Source organism: Cydia strobilella, chromosome 21, assembly GCF_947568885.1.
Source record: "Cydia strobilella chromosome 21, ilCydStro3.1, whole genome shotgun sequence".
NCBI lineage: Eukaryota > Metazoa > Arthropoda > Insecta > Lepidoptera > Tortricidae > Cydia > Cydia strobilella.
Window position 1 is genome coordinate 7,244,430 of NC_086061.1, and position 15,789 is coordinate 7,260,218.

General features: G+C 39.0%; 1 protein-coding gene across 1 annotated transcript in view; it reads right to left on the reverse strand.

Moving 5' to 3' along the window:
* The window catches only part of LOC134751152 (zinc finger protein ubi-d4-like), a 35,482-nt gene that overhangs the window by 15,254 nt on the left and 4,439 nt on the right, over window positions 1-15,789 (reverse strand). Inside the window, 5 exon segments of the mRNA XM_063686518.1 lie at window positions 816-921; window positions 2,143-2,181; window positions 2,183-2,418; window positions 3,593-3,805; window positions 15,424-15,505. Coding sequence (XP_063542588.1) covers window positions 816-921; window positions 2,143-2,181; window positions 2,183-2,418; window positions 3,593-3,805; window positions 15,424-15,505 — 676 coding nt within the window.

Below are 15,789 nucleotides of genomic sequence, written 5' to 3' on the forward strand. Positions count from 1 at the left end.
TTTAGTCAGATATATTATTTGTTGTTAAATATGATTTTTCTAGCAGACCCACATTAAAAACACTGTTCAGGTCAGTCAGACCAATGAAGCGCCTGCGCAAATAATACAGGCAAAGCATCACCGAGGTGAACCGCCTCTCGGATAGTTTTAAGATATTGACAAAATACGCATGTCATTCATTTATTCCTGTACCACAAGACAGATTACACGTCTCATATATTTTATTTTGGAGTTTTACTGCTATGAGCCCGTCAGACCCTTGAACAAATACTAATGGCGTTATTCATAAACGCGTAACTGGCCTGAATTACCTATGAATCGTTTGTCTTAATGTCATTCTGACTTCGTAAGAAAGGGATAAAACATAATTTAACTAAATCAGGCCCGCAAAGTTTTACGAATAAAGGTGTAAGTGCCGCTTTTTTCTCGTTAAAAGTTATCTCGATTTATGAAGAATTCACCAAATCGGCCCAGCCGTTTTCGAACAATCGAGGAACATACATACGAATCGAGAACCCTTACATTTTTGAAGTCGGTTAATGACAAATTCAGAGTACAGTGACGCTATTTCCTTCACTCCTTGCACGCTCATTTCTATAGTACATAGGCCGCCTATCGCCACTCTCTAGGCGAGGACGGTGGCGACAGATAGTACGCGTCGTTCTCTAAAAGTTGAGTTTGCGTCGCGAACTTATCGAACGCATCGGCGGGGTAACTCATGGAGTTTATAATTTCGACGACGCCATTGAGTCTTATGTTGGCGAGGTGTTTGTGCGCGGCGCAGGAGCGGGGCTCGTGGGTGCACGGCCTCTTACCTGATCGTCCGCAGTCGGAGCATGAGACGAGCTCTTCCGGTGTGCCGGTCTTTTTGTTTTCGCGGTCGTCGCCGAGACAGAAGTCGCAGTAGGGGGAGGGTGAGGCCTGTAAAGGGGTTTTAAGTTATTTCTGATGTAATAGCATAGATAAAGGAATACTCAGGACCTAATAGTCGGTCACCGAACTTTGCCAGTTCTATTTAGCTGCCACCACTTTGATTAACATTCATAGTTTTTTGATTCTTGGTGCCAAGTCTAAATTTATGACCAAATTCTTCGCGAGCGATAACTCGCAATGCCGTCAATAGAGATGTATGATGATGCCTCGTGAATATCAGCTGCCGTCCATGTTCATGAGTTTAAAAACTATAGCAATCTAAACACAAAAAAAATGTGTCACTTTTGCTGGTTGTACTAATAGCAACTCTCTTAACCAAGGATCTGTGCACCTTGTGAGTTGTGACGAGCGAAGTATGAACTGGATCTGGATGCGTAGCCAACATGCCAATCGTTTACACTCCGCAGCGAACGAAACGTAACTGTCGCTGTCGCACTAATATGGAAAAGTGATAGGCACAAAGCGTCTCGTTGTCGTAGCGTGTACCTTGACGGCGCTGTCCTGCAGCAGCTTCAGCTCGGGCACGGAAGAGCCGGGGGGCACGAGGGGCGCGTGTGCGGAGTCCGAGGATCTGTTGTCGGGGGCGGGGTGTCACTGTATACTGTACCTTGACGGCGCTGTCCTGCAGCAGCTTCAGCTCGGGCACAGAAGAGCCGGGGGGCACGAGGGGCGCGTGTGCGAAGTCCGAGGAGCTTTGTCGGGGGCGGGGTGTCACTGTATACTGTACCTTGACGGCGCTGTCCTGCAGCAACTTCAGCTCGGACACGGAAGAGCCGGGGGGCACGAGGGGCGCGTGTGCGGAGTCCGAGGAGCTTTGTCGGGGGCGGGGTGTCACTGTATACTGTACCTTGACGGCGCTGTCCTGCAGCAGCTTCAGCTCGGGCACGGAAGAGCCCGGGGGCACGAGGGGCGCGTGTGCGGAGTCCGAGGAGCTTTGTCGGGGGCGGGGTGTCACTGTATACTGTACCTTGACGGCGCTGTCCTGCAGCAGCTTCAGCTCGGGCACGGAAGAGCCGGGGGGCACGAGGGGCGCGTGTGCGGAGTCCGAGGAGCTGTTGTCGGGGGCGGGGTGTCACTGTATACTGTACCTTGACGGCGCTGTCCTGCAGCAGCTTCAGCTCGGGCACGGAAGAGCCGGGGGGCACGAGGGGCGCGTGTGCGGAGTCCGAGGAGCTGTTGTCGGGGCCGGGGTGTCACTGTATACTGTACCTTGATGGCGCTGTCCTGCAGCAGCTTCAGCTCGGGCACGGAAGAGCCGGGGGGCACGAGGGGCGCGTGTGCGGAGTCCGAGGAGCTGTTGTCGGGGGCGGGGTGTCACTGTATACTGTACCTTGATGGCGCTGTCCTGCAGCAGCTTCAGCTCGGGCACGGAAGAGCCGGGGGGCACGAGGGGCGCGTGTGCGGAGTCCGAGGAGCTGGTGTCGGCGGAGGCGGGGCGCGGGGGCGGGGTGGGGCGCCGCGCGGGGGTGGCCGCTGCTGGTTTATCTGGGGGAGGAACATTTGTTAAGTAATTGCAGTATTAATATTGTTTATCGATATCTTAAAGCAAACGAGACAAAATTACTTTATATGGTTTGATATATGTGTCATTGGAGCACTTCACTGAAGGTTCGCTTTGTTTGTATGCCTGGAAGATTAGAGGAGTTCCCTCGATTCCTGATGGATCCCATCGTCAGAGTTAGATTTGAACAAGATTAGAGGAGTTCCCTCAATTCCTCATGGATCCCATCGTCAGTTAGATTTGAACCAAAATGGGACCAATCTGTAAGTAGATAAGAGGATTTCGGACGATGAAGGGACCACCGAAATTTCGTTGTGATATCTGGAAGTTGTTATAGGCAAAGGTAAAGAGAAAGACTATATGTATAAATCTGAATCCGAACGAGTGATCGGCGAGATAGAAAAGTGTCAATAAAATTTCACGTTTTCTCTATAGTAAATGTACGGAAAAAGTTTTCTTTAATTTGTGGATTTTTTGTACATTACCTTATTTTGACCCCTAGGTAACTATTGATACTGGATAGGAATGGAATCGATGGACATAAAAAATAGCATGTGAAAGACTAAATGTGTTAATTTTCATACAAATTGTATGGGAAAAGTTTTCCTCGATTTGTGGCTTTTCTAGCCGTTATTTTTTTGGCCCCATACAAGCTTTTGATCCTGGATAGAAATAGGATCGATTGGCATCAATAAAAAAGTTTGCCAGAAATTACCTTTTTCTCGCACCCTGTATGTTTTTTCCAAAATCTGTAAACGCCTATTTTCATTAATTTGAAATTGAGGGAAGGTCTTCTAAGGACATTTTCGCGTAACAGCACGGGATCTGACCCACTAAGAAAATCCAGCCTGTATACAAAAGTTATAATTTCATCCCTATCTTTCCCTGTCTGTCTGTCACACTGCAATAAAATACTATCACGTCCTAACAAAAACCTCTATTTCATCTCAAGAAAGCCCCAGTGCACTGCAGTAGATAAACCCTATCACTTACCAATCCTATCTCTGCCAATAAATAATCTTAACGCAAAAAACCCTATTTCAGCCTAATAAAACCCTACCTCACACCGATAACCCTCTTTTAGTACTAGTGTCGCGCACACAGCCCGTAAGCGTGGGCCCTAGCCAAGGGACGCTCGCCGCGCTGCTCGGTACTAACCTGCAGCGGGCCCTCCGGGATTATTCAAGAATGTCACGTAACTGTCTTGGTACTCTGTGGCGGGGGGCTGCGACGCGGGCGGCGTGTGCGCCCCGGGGCGGCTGTGGCTGTCCCGGGAGTCCCCGTCGCTGGTCGCCGCGGGCGCGGACTCCTTGTGCGTGTGCGTGAAGTGGTATGTGAGGCCTGGCCGGGTTTTGTATTTCGCGCCGCACACTGTTGAGAGAAAGGATTGTTAGTGTGAGGCGATTTTTTAATGCATAAAAATGTAGAAATATATGCACACTCAGATGTATTGAAAATGAAGTTATCAGTGCATTTTTATTAAGACTCGATTTATCTATGACAACACGTTCAATTGATAATAGTTTGTCCCTGTCCGTCATATTGAGATTTGTGTTTATAAGAAAGGGATAATATTTAACAAACGTTTGGTAAGTTTTATGAATTAGAAAAAGACAAGGTAGTTATAGTATTTTACTGCGAGATCAAGAATAAGGTAGTTTTAGTATTTTACTGCGATATTTCAGCCAGTCAGCAAATTATTTCGTGATAGATCCGTGAAAAGTTGAAAATGTCACCGTACTCACAGTTAACATGTTCGCAAAATTGTATTGTATGAGAAGTTTCATAGTTCCCGGCTGAGTGACGTGAATCAGTCGGTTAAACTCTGTTACCTGTGGTTGGTGCAACCAGCCCTTAATAAGGCTATTTATCTGATAAACCTACTTATGTTATATAGCAGCTTATTGGTTTTTTTTCGAATACTTATTATAGCATTTCATCCCTTTGTAAAATTTACTAAAACCGAATTTCTCTAGCATACATTTTATACAGTGGGCCTGGACAAGAGGACACCGTACTTAAAACAAAACCAATACAAGGTACTAACACTTCATTTTCGATACATCTGATAATTAAAAAAAGTTTTACATTTTATTAAAATAACAATATCAATCCACTTACCGCAGTAGTGCCTCCATCTGCCTTTTTCACTAATCATCGAGTCATTATCATTAATATTCAGATAATCATTAAATCGGTCTTCACATAGATGCTCCACTCCGATATGCGAGCGGGACATCGCTACTCGTAGCGTTGTCTCGCTCACACACCTAGGTGTCCGGGCATCAGTGTGATGACCGCGTAAAGGGGTACGGGCCTACGTCATCAGAACAGATCATGAGGCACTACGACGGCGGCGGATCAACATCATCATCACATCCAAGCATTATCCGTCATCAATCAATACCTATACTACAAAAGTTGACATTATACAAGAACGCAATGTTTTGTATGATTTTGACCTTTTAACCGCAAAAGATTTAGTTATTTGAGTAGAACCAAGCTAACTCTGCGCAAACAATGAACTGTCAAAGTGTAGTGTCACTAAAAACATCATATCCACACAAAAATGTAACTATCGCTCACTGGCACTCACAATGTATCACAACAGTCAATGTTAGGTTAGCTTGCAGATTCTGATTTTTTTTAAACAAAATATACGTACAAGTAATTTAACCTCTTGAGTTTTTAAAACGTGAAGGACATAAGAGTAATTTGTTTTGCGTTCATGTATAATGTCAAAGATAGCCGGCTCGCCGTTATAGTCTATGGTCAGTTCTAGAGGACGCAGGCCGATGGGAGGATTCGATTGATGACTTCAAATCTATGGATCTGCCACACGGCGGCTATTCTGTACACACTTTCACCAAAAATATTACGGTTTCGTCAAAAATGTACAAGTTGCGTAAAGATTCCAAAAAGTTGACACAAATCTGAGAAATTTGTATAAAAAAAAGTTTTTGACACAAGCTTTTATTGCTGACTGTACTTTTCTTTTAACAGGCATAATCATCGAGACATTTCTAACAAACTCAAACACAATTAGGTTGCATGTTGCAGTTTCAGATCAATTGAATAATGGGAAGTGGGGCTAATTTAGCTTGCAAGGTTTTACCCGAACATACATACAAATTTGGCAAGTTAAATAAAAGCTCGTGTAATAAAGGTCATTTCTCAGATTTGTGAGAACTTTTTGAAAATATTTCGCAAAATGCACATCTCGAAACTACAGATTATTGAACAAATGATCCAAACTTGGAGTCCAATCAAAATTAGCGAACAAATAACAGGTAAATTGGATACTTTTATTTCTTATTCAACATAAATATTCTTGTATAAATTCATAACAATCTTTGGGTGCTAATAATAGTTTGGATCTAAAAAGTTCCCTAATAATTTACTGGAAATTTTATAAATAGATTAAATAACTTGCCAACCGAACACATCCAAAAATACAGTGGCGAAAGTTTTGCTTCAAATAAGATTACTTACTTCAAAAACTAGTAAAAAATGCAGCAGCGAGTAGTGATTTTTTACTGCGCTTGTGGTGTTATCAAATAGAAAAATTATGTACTTATAAATATGTATTTCTTTTACATTTCCATTTACACGTAAAGTAAATATTTCATCGCAGTGTCTCGCTTCCAATCTGAGAGCATACCGCGAACATGGAATCTTCGTATCCGAGCGATAGAGGCAAACAGACGAATGAACCAACTGATTCGCAATAGGTCCTCTGGGCCGTTAATGAATTGGTACATGTTATTTAAAGCGGATTACTAACGTATTATTAAGTCGAATAAACGCTCGACATGAGTGTACACGTCGCGCGGGCGATCAGTAGAGACGGTACTCCAGTTGAAGATGAAGAGCCTCATGTCGAGCGTTCATTGGACTTGTAACCCGTTTAAAATAAATTTAAATTAGTACATGTATTAGTTTTCGAAGTAAGTCATTACGGAATTGAGTAAAACATTAGGCACTGAAAAATTTATGTAAAATTCCTAGTATAAATTACGAGAGGATGAAATAAATAATCTATCACAGACGACAATCCAAACCGATGAGTGCACGATGAGTTAGGTTCTAGAATTGTGATTACAATTGTGATTCTCATAAGATCCCATTTAGAATAATGATAGGGCAGGCTGCGAGAGACCTAGGATCTTACTTACAAAACACTGATTTAAACTTTTACGATTTTTACACAATGTGTTGTATGTGTCACAATGTATCAATATTATTATTTACGAAAACCGGAATTATTTGCGTATAAGTAAGTTTTAAAATTACCTCGGACGAAATTACCTCCCCGTAAACGATGAAAGACTCAACTCATGTCTTTCTTTGTAACCACGGGGACAATGCCGTCCTCGAAACGTCGGAGGTAATCTTAAAAACTGAACAAAAAAAACAAAAAACCTCATTATGTCACGAAGATCGTAAGCCAATCGCAGTAGCTCTTTACAATCTATATTAAAAACATAAACGTATGCTAACCTACACATTATACCAACAGTACAATACAATACATTACGCCTTCAACCGATCCGTACAAAATATATTACGTGGCAGTGTCAATTTTATATTTTATTTATTTTAATTGGTGTCACAAATTCCTGTCACATTAACATTTATATATGTGTTATACAAATTTTGCACTTTCGGTTTTTTTTTAATTGACGCTAAGGACCCTTACACACTGGCATGTTGCTAGTGTGTAACAGCCCTTATGAGAAATTTAGCTACGTTAAACTACAATAAATACTTTGCCTAAGCCATATTTTATTTAAATGCACAATTTTTTACAATACATTTGAAATTTGATTAAAATAAACGTGCAATCCGTTTTGGATCTTACATTTTAACAGGTGATCTAAAAATAAACATAAACTTACTATATATTTAATTTAATAGCTGCTAATAAAATATGCCGATTATCTTATTAATAAAACAAAATTGTTATATTACATACAACACATACTAAAGGGCAGAAAGGAGATAAAGAGTTACATAGAAAAGCCATTTTGTTTTACGTTGTCGTTAGTATGATTTTTCTTTGGACATATTTTTACTAAAACCTCTTTACTCTCTGATTACACTGAGAAAAAGGCATCCAAGTTCATACTATAATAAATATGGCGATAAATCTTAGAAACATTAAAAGTAAAACCAATAAGCGTTTTCTAAAATTGCGTATTCATTTCTAACAACGTTTTTAGAGTCACGATACTTTTTCGGAGATATATTGTTTCCTAATTTATTTTTGTACCTGTTTCGGCACAAAAAACATATTTCGGCCAAAAAACTTGCCGAACCTTTCGGCCACGACTAAACGAACAACGTCTTTTCGGTAGGGTTCGACCGAAGTTTCGGTTTCGGCAAAAAAAAAAAAACATATTTCGGCTGAAACTAGAGCAAAACGGAACCTTCGCTTTCAATTCGTCAAAAAATCCAGTTTCGCTTGGACACTATTTGGAACATTATCATCTTGAGCTTGGATCATTCTTGCTCTCTAAGTCCACATTTAAAGACGTATCATTTTAACCCTTTGATCGCCAAAGACGTCAGCTGACGCGCGTGGCTACAGCCCAATATCAACCTTCGGGCATCCCAACAAGGTTCATAATAACGTACCGCGCGCGACAGGCGTGATGGCGTTTAAAAACCGCGAGACTTTAAAAACGTCCTACCTAATTTAAAACTTTCGGCCTACCATAAAAACAATTTAAAAGGTACACATAAGCGAAATTTAAAATCTAATTCTACACACATGATTGGAAGTCAATACAATAAATATTTTTATAAACAGATAATCATTAAGAGATTCGCTTAAACTATACTGTCATACACGTCCATACACAACGATAAAAGGCATGTGACTCAACCTGCTATGTACAGACCATTTGCGTCGTTCTCAAGCAAAAGGTCTGCCGGATGTCAATACAGGCAGTTGACTTTTGCATGAAATCTTCACTCTTTTATTCTTGTGTGTCAAATTAATAAGGAGTAAGGACCAATCACACCGAACGTTAAATTGGACTTTATGATTGACACACAAAATTATATCAAATACTGATTCGAGTAGAGCGGCATTAATGTAATTTGCTACCGACGAAAAGTCACTCTACACGAAATATCTAAACGCGCTTCTAATATAAGGGCGATTTTATGAAATATATAGCTACTCTAACATTAAAATGATTCTCATTAAAACCTTGTACCGATATTTAAAATGTCAATAGCGCGATGTAACTCTACAAAAGCTCCAAGTCGTATGTGAAACAGGTACACTAGCGCTATCTATCGATTAATGCGGCGCGAAGCTAGAGTAAAAACTGTCAGAAAAGAAGCCACAATTACAATGATGCACGGATTTAGATTTTAATAAACCGGATGGAGTACACGGGCCAAAAAGTGTGTCCACATGAGAAGTCAAAGTGGGCGGTTGCATCTCTTTCTAATTAGGGTGACCATAAGTCATATGTATGTGGGATATTAGGATAAGTTTGGCCAAGATCTTTTTTCATTCATGCATAGGAAGTCAGAGAGAATGGATATAGTTTTTTTCTCCTCTGTAAAACGCTTCACAAAACCTTACTTAATTTAGTCGTTATAAAAGCTGTTACTGATGACAGACAGACTGACAGACGGACAGCGGAGTCTTAGTGATAGGGTCCCGTTTTTACCCTTTGGGTACGGAACCCTAAAAATGGTCACGTTTTTTTCATTTGTAGTCCTGCCTCTTTCGCACTCATGGTATGTTCATATACGTAATGGCTTCTCTTTTGCACACTTCAGCTATTCTTTAAGCGTCATCGTAGTTAATTGCACCTTTTTTTTTTTTATTTGCCGCCTTTGTGTACTGACGGAAATGTGTGTTCAACCTATATAGAATATTATGTATAAATGTGTCTGTAATATTTAAGGATTTTGGATTTAAATTTTGGCAATTATATAGCTCTCATTACGTGCACAAATAAATCATTTATCTATCTATCTATCAACCAAATAATTAAACATGCCGAAATAAAGATATACTTATTTAGGTAAACTTATTTTTACATTAAGTAAGTACGTAGGTAATAAGAACTCTGTAAGGCCGATTCACATCGTGCCGACATCATAGTCACCCTAATGAGTTTGACAATGTTTTCTTGTATTTTTATCGTAAACTTTAATAGTTGAGGCTTACTTGTGAAAAGATATGCCACAATCAACAAAACTTTCACTTCTGCAACCTTTCACACAACATCTTTTACCCATTTTATACTTTATTTCGCAAATAAATCTTGAGCGCCGCCATTCATGTATTTTGAAAATTTCTTTATCAAGTTGGGGATACCAATTAATATTCAAAGTTACTACAATGTCTACCATATTAAAATTAATGTATTTTTTGTTGTGCACATGCTTGGTTAAATCAGTTAATAATATTAACATTATAACTATTTACAAATTACGTAAAAGATATCAGAACCGCACTGAATATAGCACTTAAATAATATAAGAAGGTATTTAATTTTAGTAGTTATTGATATAAATACTACCAAAATGGTATTTTTTTAACATTGGCAACATGTGCGAGTGGGACACCGCGACCCACTTTTGCTATCTCATGTGGACCGTTTTCTCTAGTCTGGTACGAACACCTTTCTGGCTCGGTGATAAGGTTCAATTTAGTATGGCAAAAAAGTGACAGTTCGCTCCTGTTTAGGGTATAACTTCATGCAATGATGTAAATGCATCGAATATATGTGTCGCTTTCAAGCAACATTGTCGCTTTCCAAAAGGACGCTGTGACAGGTTTTTCGTATAAAAATGCAAGCAATTTTCGTCCTTATTATGGTGTCACTCCTACACTCTACTTTTCAATACGAATACGATGCAGAGTAAGCTCGATATGACTATGAATTGGTACCTATTAAACATACTGTGGTGTGTGTGTGTGGCGTGTGTGTAGGGAGCTTAGCACACTGGATCCCATTCGCACGTCGGATCAAGTGTGCTACATATAGGTACATCGGAGCGACGTGCGAATCGGATCTAGTGTGCGCCTAAGGCTAGATTAAAGCCCGGTTCACATTTGTCTGTCGTGTCGTGTTGTGTTGTGTCGTGACGCATATCCGTCACTGATATGCGTCACGACACAGCACAACACTTCAGACAAATGTGGATCGGGCTTAACACTTTTATTGCCAAGCGCCCCATTTCCAATACAAAATGAAACCAACTATCGGGTTCTTGGCACTGAAAGTGTTAAGAGATGGGTCAAAATTATTTTTGTTGTCTTGTTTTTTGTTTACAAAAAATGAGACGGATGTGATGTGTTTTTGTATGGGGTGAAATTCAGTTTTGAATTTTTCTCACGAGAATTATATTCTACAGCTAGAAAGACATGCAATAGCACTTACCTTTTTTATTGATTTGATAAAAGACAAAAATAGAAGTGGTCTGAAACAAGACAACGAAAAGAATTTTGACCCAGATAACAGAAGGCGCGTCTCAAGTGATTCTGATTACTTTGCATCGAAATATTTAAATTAATTTATGAATATGTAAAAAATACTGTATAAAAATCGCCCTGGATAATTATTGCACGCCCGAGTCAATTATCATATTTATCATTAACCTACAGTACTCATTGGCCCTGCGCTACTACTACTTACTAGCCTAAACTAATTACCCTTACTTTACTTGATATATTCCGTAAAGGCATTTATCTAGAATTACCCAAATCGACCACAAACTTCCCAATTACTACATAAAATACGGGTCTTGTATTTAATCCTCCTAATAACTCTTAATTTAAACCGCCGACCTAAATTCAACTATAGCTGCGCCCTCTGGTGACTTAACGTTATAAAACGACGCTTATATAACACCTTAGATCACTTCTCTCTTCCTTTTTTTTGTATTAGACAATCAGTGTTAGCTTATGAGAAGATTGTGGCTAAAAACTTGACTTATATTACAGGGATGACTTATTTCGAGTTGAAACATTATTCGAAAAATACAAAATATTTATTGAGAAAACCAATTTTTCATTGCAAACTGTATTGCCGTTTAACAAATTGAGTGACGGGACTTGGCCTTTTCGTTATTCTCTACAAAGCGGGAAAACGCTGGGATCGGCTACGAGCGTAGCGCTACAAAAAAGTTAGCAGTGAATGTGTTAAGAAAAAATTGCATTTCCTACTCTCAATATAAACTAGTAGTCTGATATTATAGTCATCCCCGTTAACCTAAGCGGATGTGAATCAATTATTATAGTTGTATGATAAAAAGGTAAAATGTTCACTATTACAGGTTAGTCCATTTTTGGGTCAGTTTAAATTCGTACTATTTTCAGTTCTATACAGCGTTTTCCCGCGTAAATAAAATTTTCAACTTCATTAGAAACCGGGAAGTGGGAAGACACACACAAACAAACAACGGAACAGGTAAAATAAATTTACCTTGGATGTTGACCGTACTCCAAATAGCAACGAAATAAGAGATTCACATCCGCATTGTTTTTTATTCTACGGAAGCTCAGGTCCTTTTCAAACTTCATGTATTGCAATTAGTAACTATTGAGCAATGAATATAGTTTTTAGCTGAGGTACGGTGTATCATGTAAAACTCGCCTATAAAACCATTTCTATTATTTAGTCTAAGCTTTTTATAAATATTACCGACCAAGAATCTTACAACAACTTGGGTCGGCAAACCGCGGCTCGTCAAATCACTCAAAAAATTAACACCGAGTTCTTAGACCACTGAAAATAACACAAGCGGCTCTTTGAGATTCCTAAAACTGGTGATAATTAAGGCCAGAGGACACCGGCTGCGTGTGCGTAGACGTATGTTCAAAGATAGATATAACTCCGTAATAGATGGATACAGTCTAAGGAAAAAACGTGCCTCGAAAATCAAGAAAATTTGATTCTCGTTCAGAGGGCGCTACTAGCTTTGGCCTACTATCGTATAGATGGCGTTGACGGTTTCGTTTGTTATTTAACAATTTTAACGCATATCAGTGAAAGAACATGGGTCAAAATCATAAAAATAATTAATGCAAATAAAAAAAATCATTTATCCATATTTAAATACATTTTATCGTATTTTTATAAATCTTCATTTGTAGTTTTAAAGTGTGTCGACAGATGGCAGTGAATTTACTGGGGTTACAAAATTTACTATGACAGTACCGCTCTAGTATAAGTTACACTATGGTATGTTGGAGCCGCGCACGCACACGTCACGCAAGCGGTGTGCCGTCTCTCATAAGAATCTGTATATTACAACGCGTTTGTACTTTACTGTAAGAGATAAAGATAAGATGCGATTGCGAAATGACCTAGAATGACGATACTTTAAAACTATCTCTTTCTGCAGGGTGATTCTCTTGGAAGTAGCTGTAACGTTGTATGGCCTAGAAAGCAGCTTTAAGCTACTTTTAATGCCGGGGCCAAACTAACGGGAAACGCCGTTGATTCTCGCGATAATCCAGTGTGGCCGTATGAAAAACGTCGAATTCACGCGATAATTACCGCGTTTCCCGGCGATTCTCGTTAATGTGGCTCCAGCATAAGAGAATCACTCGCTAAAAGCGATGCAAAATAAGCGTGATGTCATTCAAGGTATGTCCCGCGTTTCAACGGGACATACAATGCAGTTTGAATGTAAGGTTCTAGCTACAAACAATATCAAATTTCTACTGATTTTTCATGGATAAGACACGCCTGATAACGTTAATTTTTATATTTTTGTGTTAAATTTTTATAACAAACATGTGTTAAACGTAAACTGTACATTCACACCAGCATAATTAAGAGCTCAAGTTTGATTTTAATGGTACAATTTATTAAATACGGATAATATCTTGGTCAAATAGTATGGTAGAGAATACATTAAGGCAACTAAGTCCTCAATTGTACTTGTATAAGAGTACAGTACAAATGATCACAATTTACTAGAATAGCCATTGAGTAGTGCCTGTTTGTGGAAATACGCGCGCAGCTACAGCCCAATATCAACCTTCGTACATTACAACTAGGTTCAATATGGCGCGCCTCGAACGATAGGCGTGGCGTTCAGTTTTAATTAGTTTACAAAAGTTTACCTGAATAAATGTTAATTTAGATATTTGCTACATTTCTGGAAACAGATTAAACTACTCAAAATCAAATACTTATTTGCAAACACAGGAAAATTTCCTGTGAGAATGCTAAAAATAATATTTATCTAAGCTGGTTGTATTTTAGTGACGATTGTTAATTTATAGTCTATGGTTGCTACAAATCTATTCAGGAGACGTTTAGATACTACTACACGCACAAACACAAAATGAAGTATACAAATAATACAATAATACATGTGGTGCTACTTTACCGCACTAGTGCGATAATAAGCACATAGCACGTTGAAATTTTAATAGGCCATATGTACTGTAAAACGTTTTACGATACATGTGCGATTCACCTCGTGTCGATTTAAAACACTCCCTTCGGTCGTGTTTTAATTTATCGCCACTCGTTTCGTATTTCCTATTTTTGCACTTGTATCGTAATGTACTATTTAGAGCACTGTCAGAAAAAAAATATGTGAATGTGATTGAATATAGATTTAACTAACCCATACACACGCACTTTATTGTAGAACCTTGGGTCATAGCATAAATGATAATTGTTTGTCGACAAACGATAATGTATAACATTTAAAACTTTCGCGTTCAGAACACATATAAAATCGGGTATATCGCGAATTTATTTTGTTACCTCTATTATTTTAAATTCGCGATAGACCCGATTTTAAATGTGATTTAATATGTAAACGATAATGTATCCGGATGACACGGGCCCTGCCATGATGCCAATCGTTTGCGAACGAAACGCTAATTTCTCTCCATCACTCTTCCATATTAGTGCGACAGAATTATCGTTTCATTCGCTACGGCGCAAACGATTGGCATCTTGGCTAGGCTCCCAGGTGCAAACGTAAAGTCGTCTCGTTATTTCCATCCGTTATGAAAGTTTCGATTTGCGTTTTCTGTAAACGATTGTCACTATCAAAATTTTTAATATTAGAATTTTTCTAACCTCGAAAGAAGTGGTAAGTAATTAACTTTTTCCGAAATGCTAGGGTTTATGATATCTAAATATTGCGGTGTAATAATATGTAAACGACACTATAATTTAGTGTCACAGTTACTCATATTTAATTATGGAGGAAAAAAGTTACCCACTACTTTTGAGGTTATAAAATTTCTAATTAAAAAAAACGTACTATAGGACCTCTTATCTCGTTCCAATAACATCTACTAAGATTTTTGTGTAGATTGCATATCAATTTCGAATCAAATAAAAGGTTAGGTATACTCAGAGTTTAACTGTATTAGTATCCAAACGTCCCCCTTTGGCAGCATACTGGCTTGGAACTGGTACACAGGAATGAACTAGTATTGGATATAAATGCATAGGATTGCTTCTATTACACTTTAACAGTTTATTCATTAAATTGTCGGTCTCTACGAAAGCTAAAGAGGTGCATTGTGTTGATAAATATATTAACTGACAGCTATATAGATTTTTTCTTTTCAATTGCGAGAAATCGCAGATAAATATTTAAATTCCAATAAGTGACCGTCAACAGCTAGTTCCCTATAACTCCATAGAACAGATCTATTTTTAGGTTGTTGTATTTGCGAAAATATGGCTGCGTAACTTTCATTCGTGATAGATGCCACAATATTTGGGCAAATATAAGTTTACAGTAATGCTCATTAATAAATTAAGGTGTATTTTGTGATATTATATAATAATAGCATGGTAGACATTTTCAGGATTTCCAGGACACCCCGAAAACCTAAAAATGACTACCACTACCTTTGAACTCTAAAAGTAGAAAAGTTCTATGGAAGTGTGAGTCAACAACTATATTATATATAATCGTAGTAGGAGCTGAGCAGCGAAGATGAGACTAGTGTCTCCTCCGGCCGGACTTACGTTCGCATCCGAAGGGCTTGTCGCCCTCGCCGGGGACCTCGTAGGGGAGTGTGGCTTGCCCTGCGCGCTTGCGGCCTCGGCCCTGTGGATGAGAAGTTCATTCAACCGATTCCTTATTAAAATGTTAAAGAAATGCCTAAAAATATTTTTGATGTAAACGAAAAGATGTACAGCTTAAGGCCCGATACAAGCTCGTAGCTTTAGGATACTGGCCGACTAGCCCTCCAACTAAGCTAAAACGAAGTACACCCGAATGTTGATATTGATAGGTATTTGAACTTCAAAAACATTAATGGGCCAAATTAGAGGAACAACAGCTATGCAACCCATGGGTTAATAAAGTACAGCATTAACAGTGATATCAAT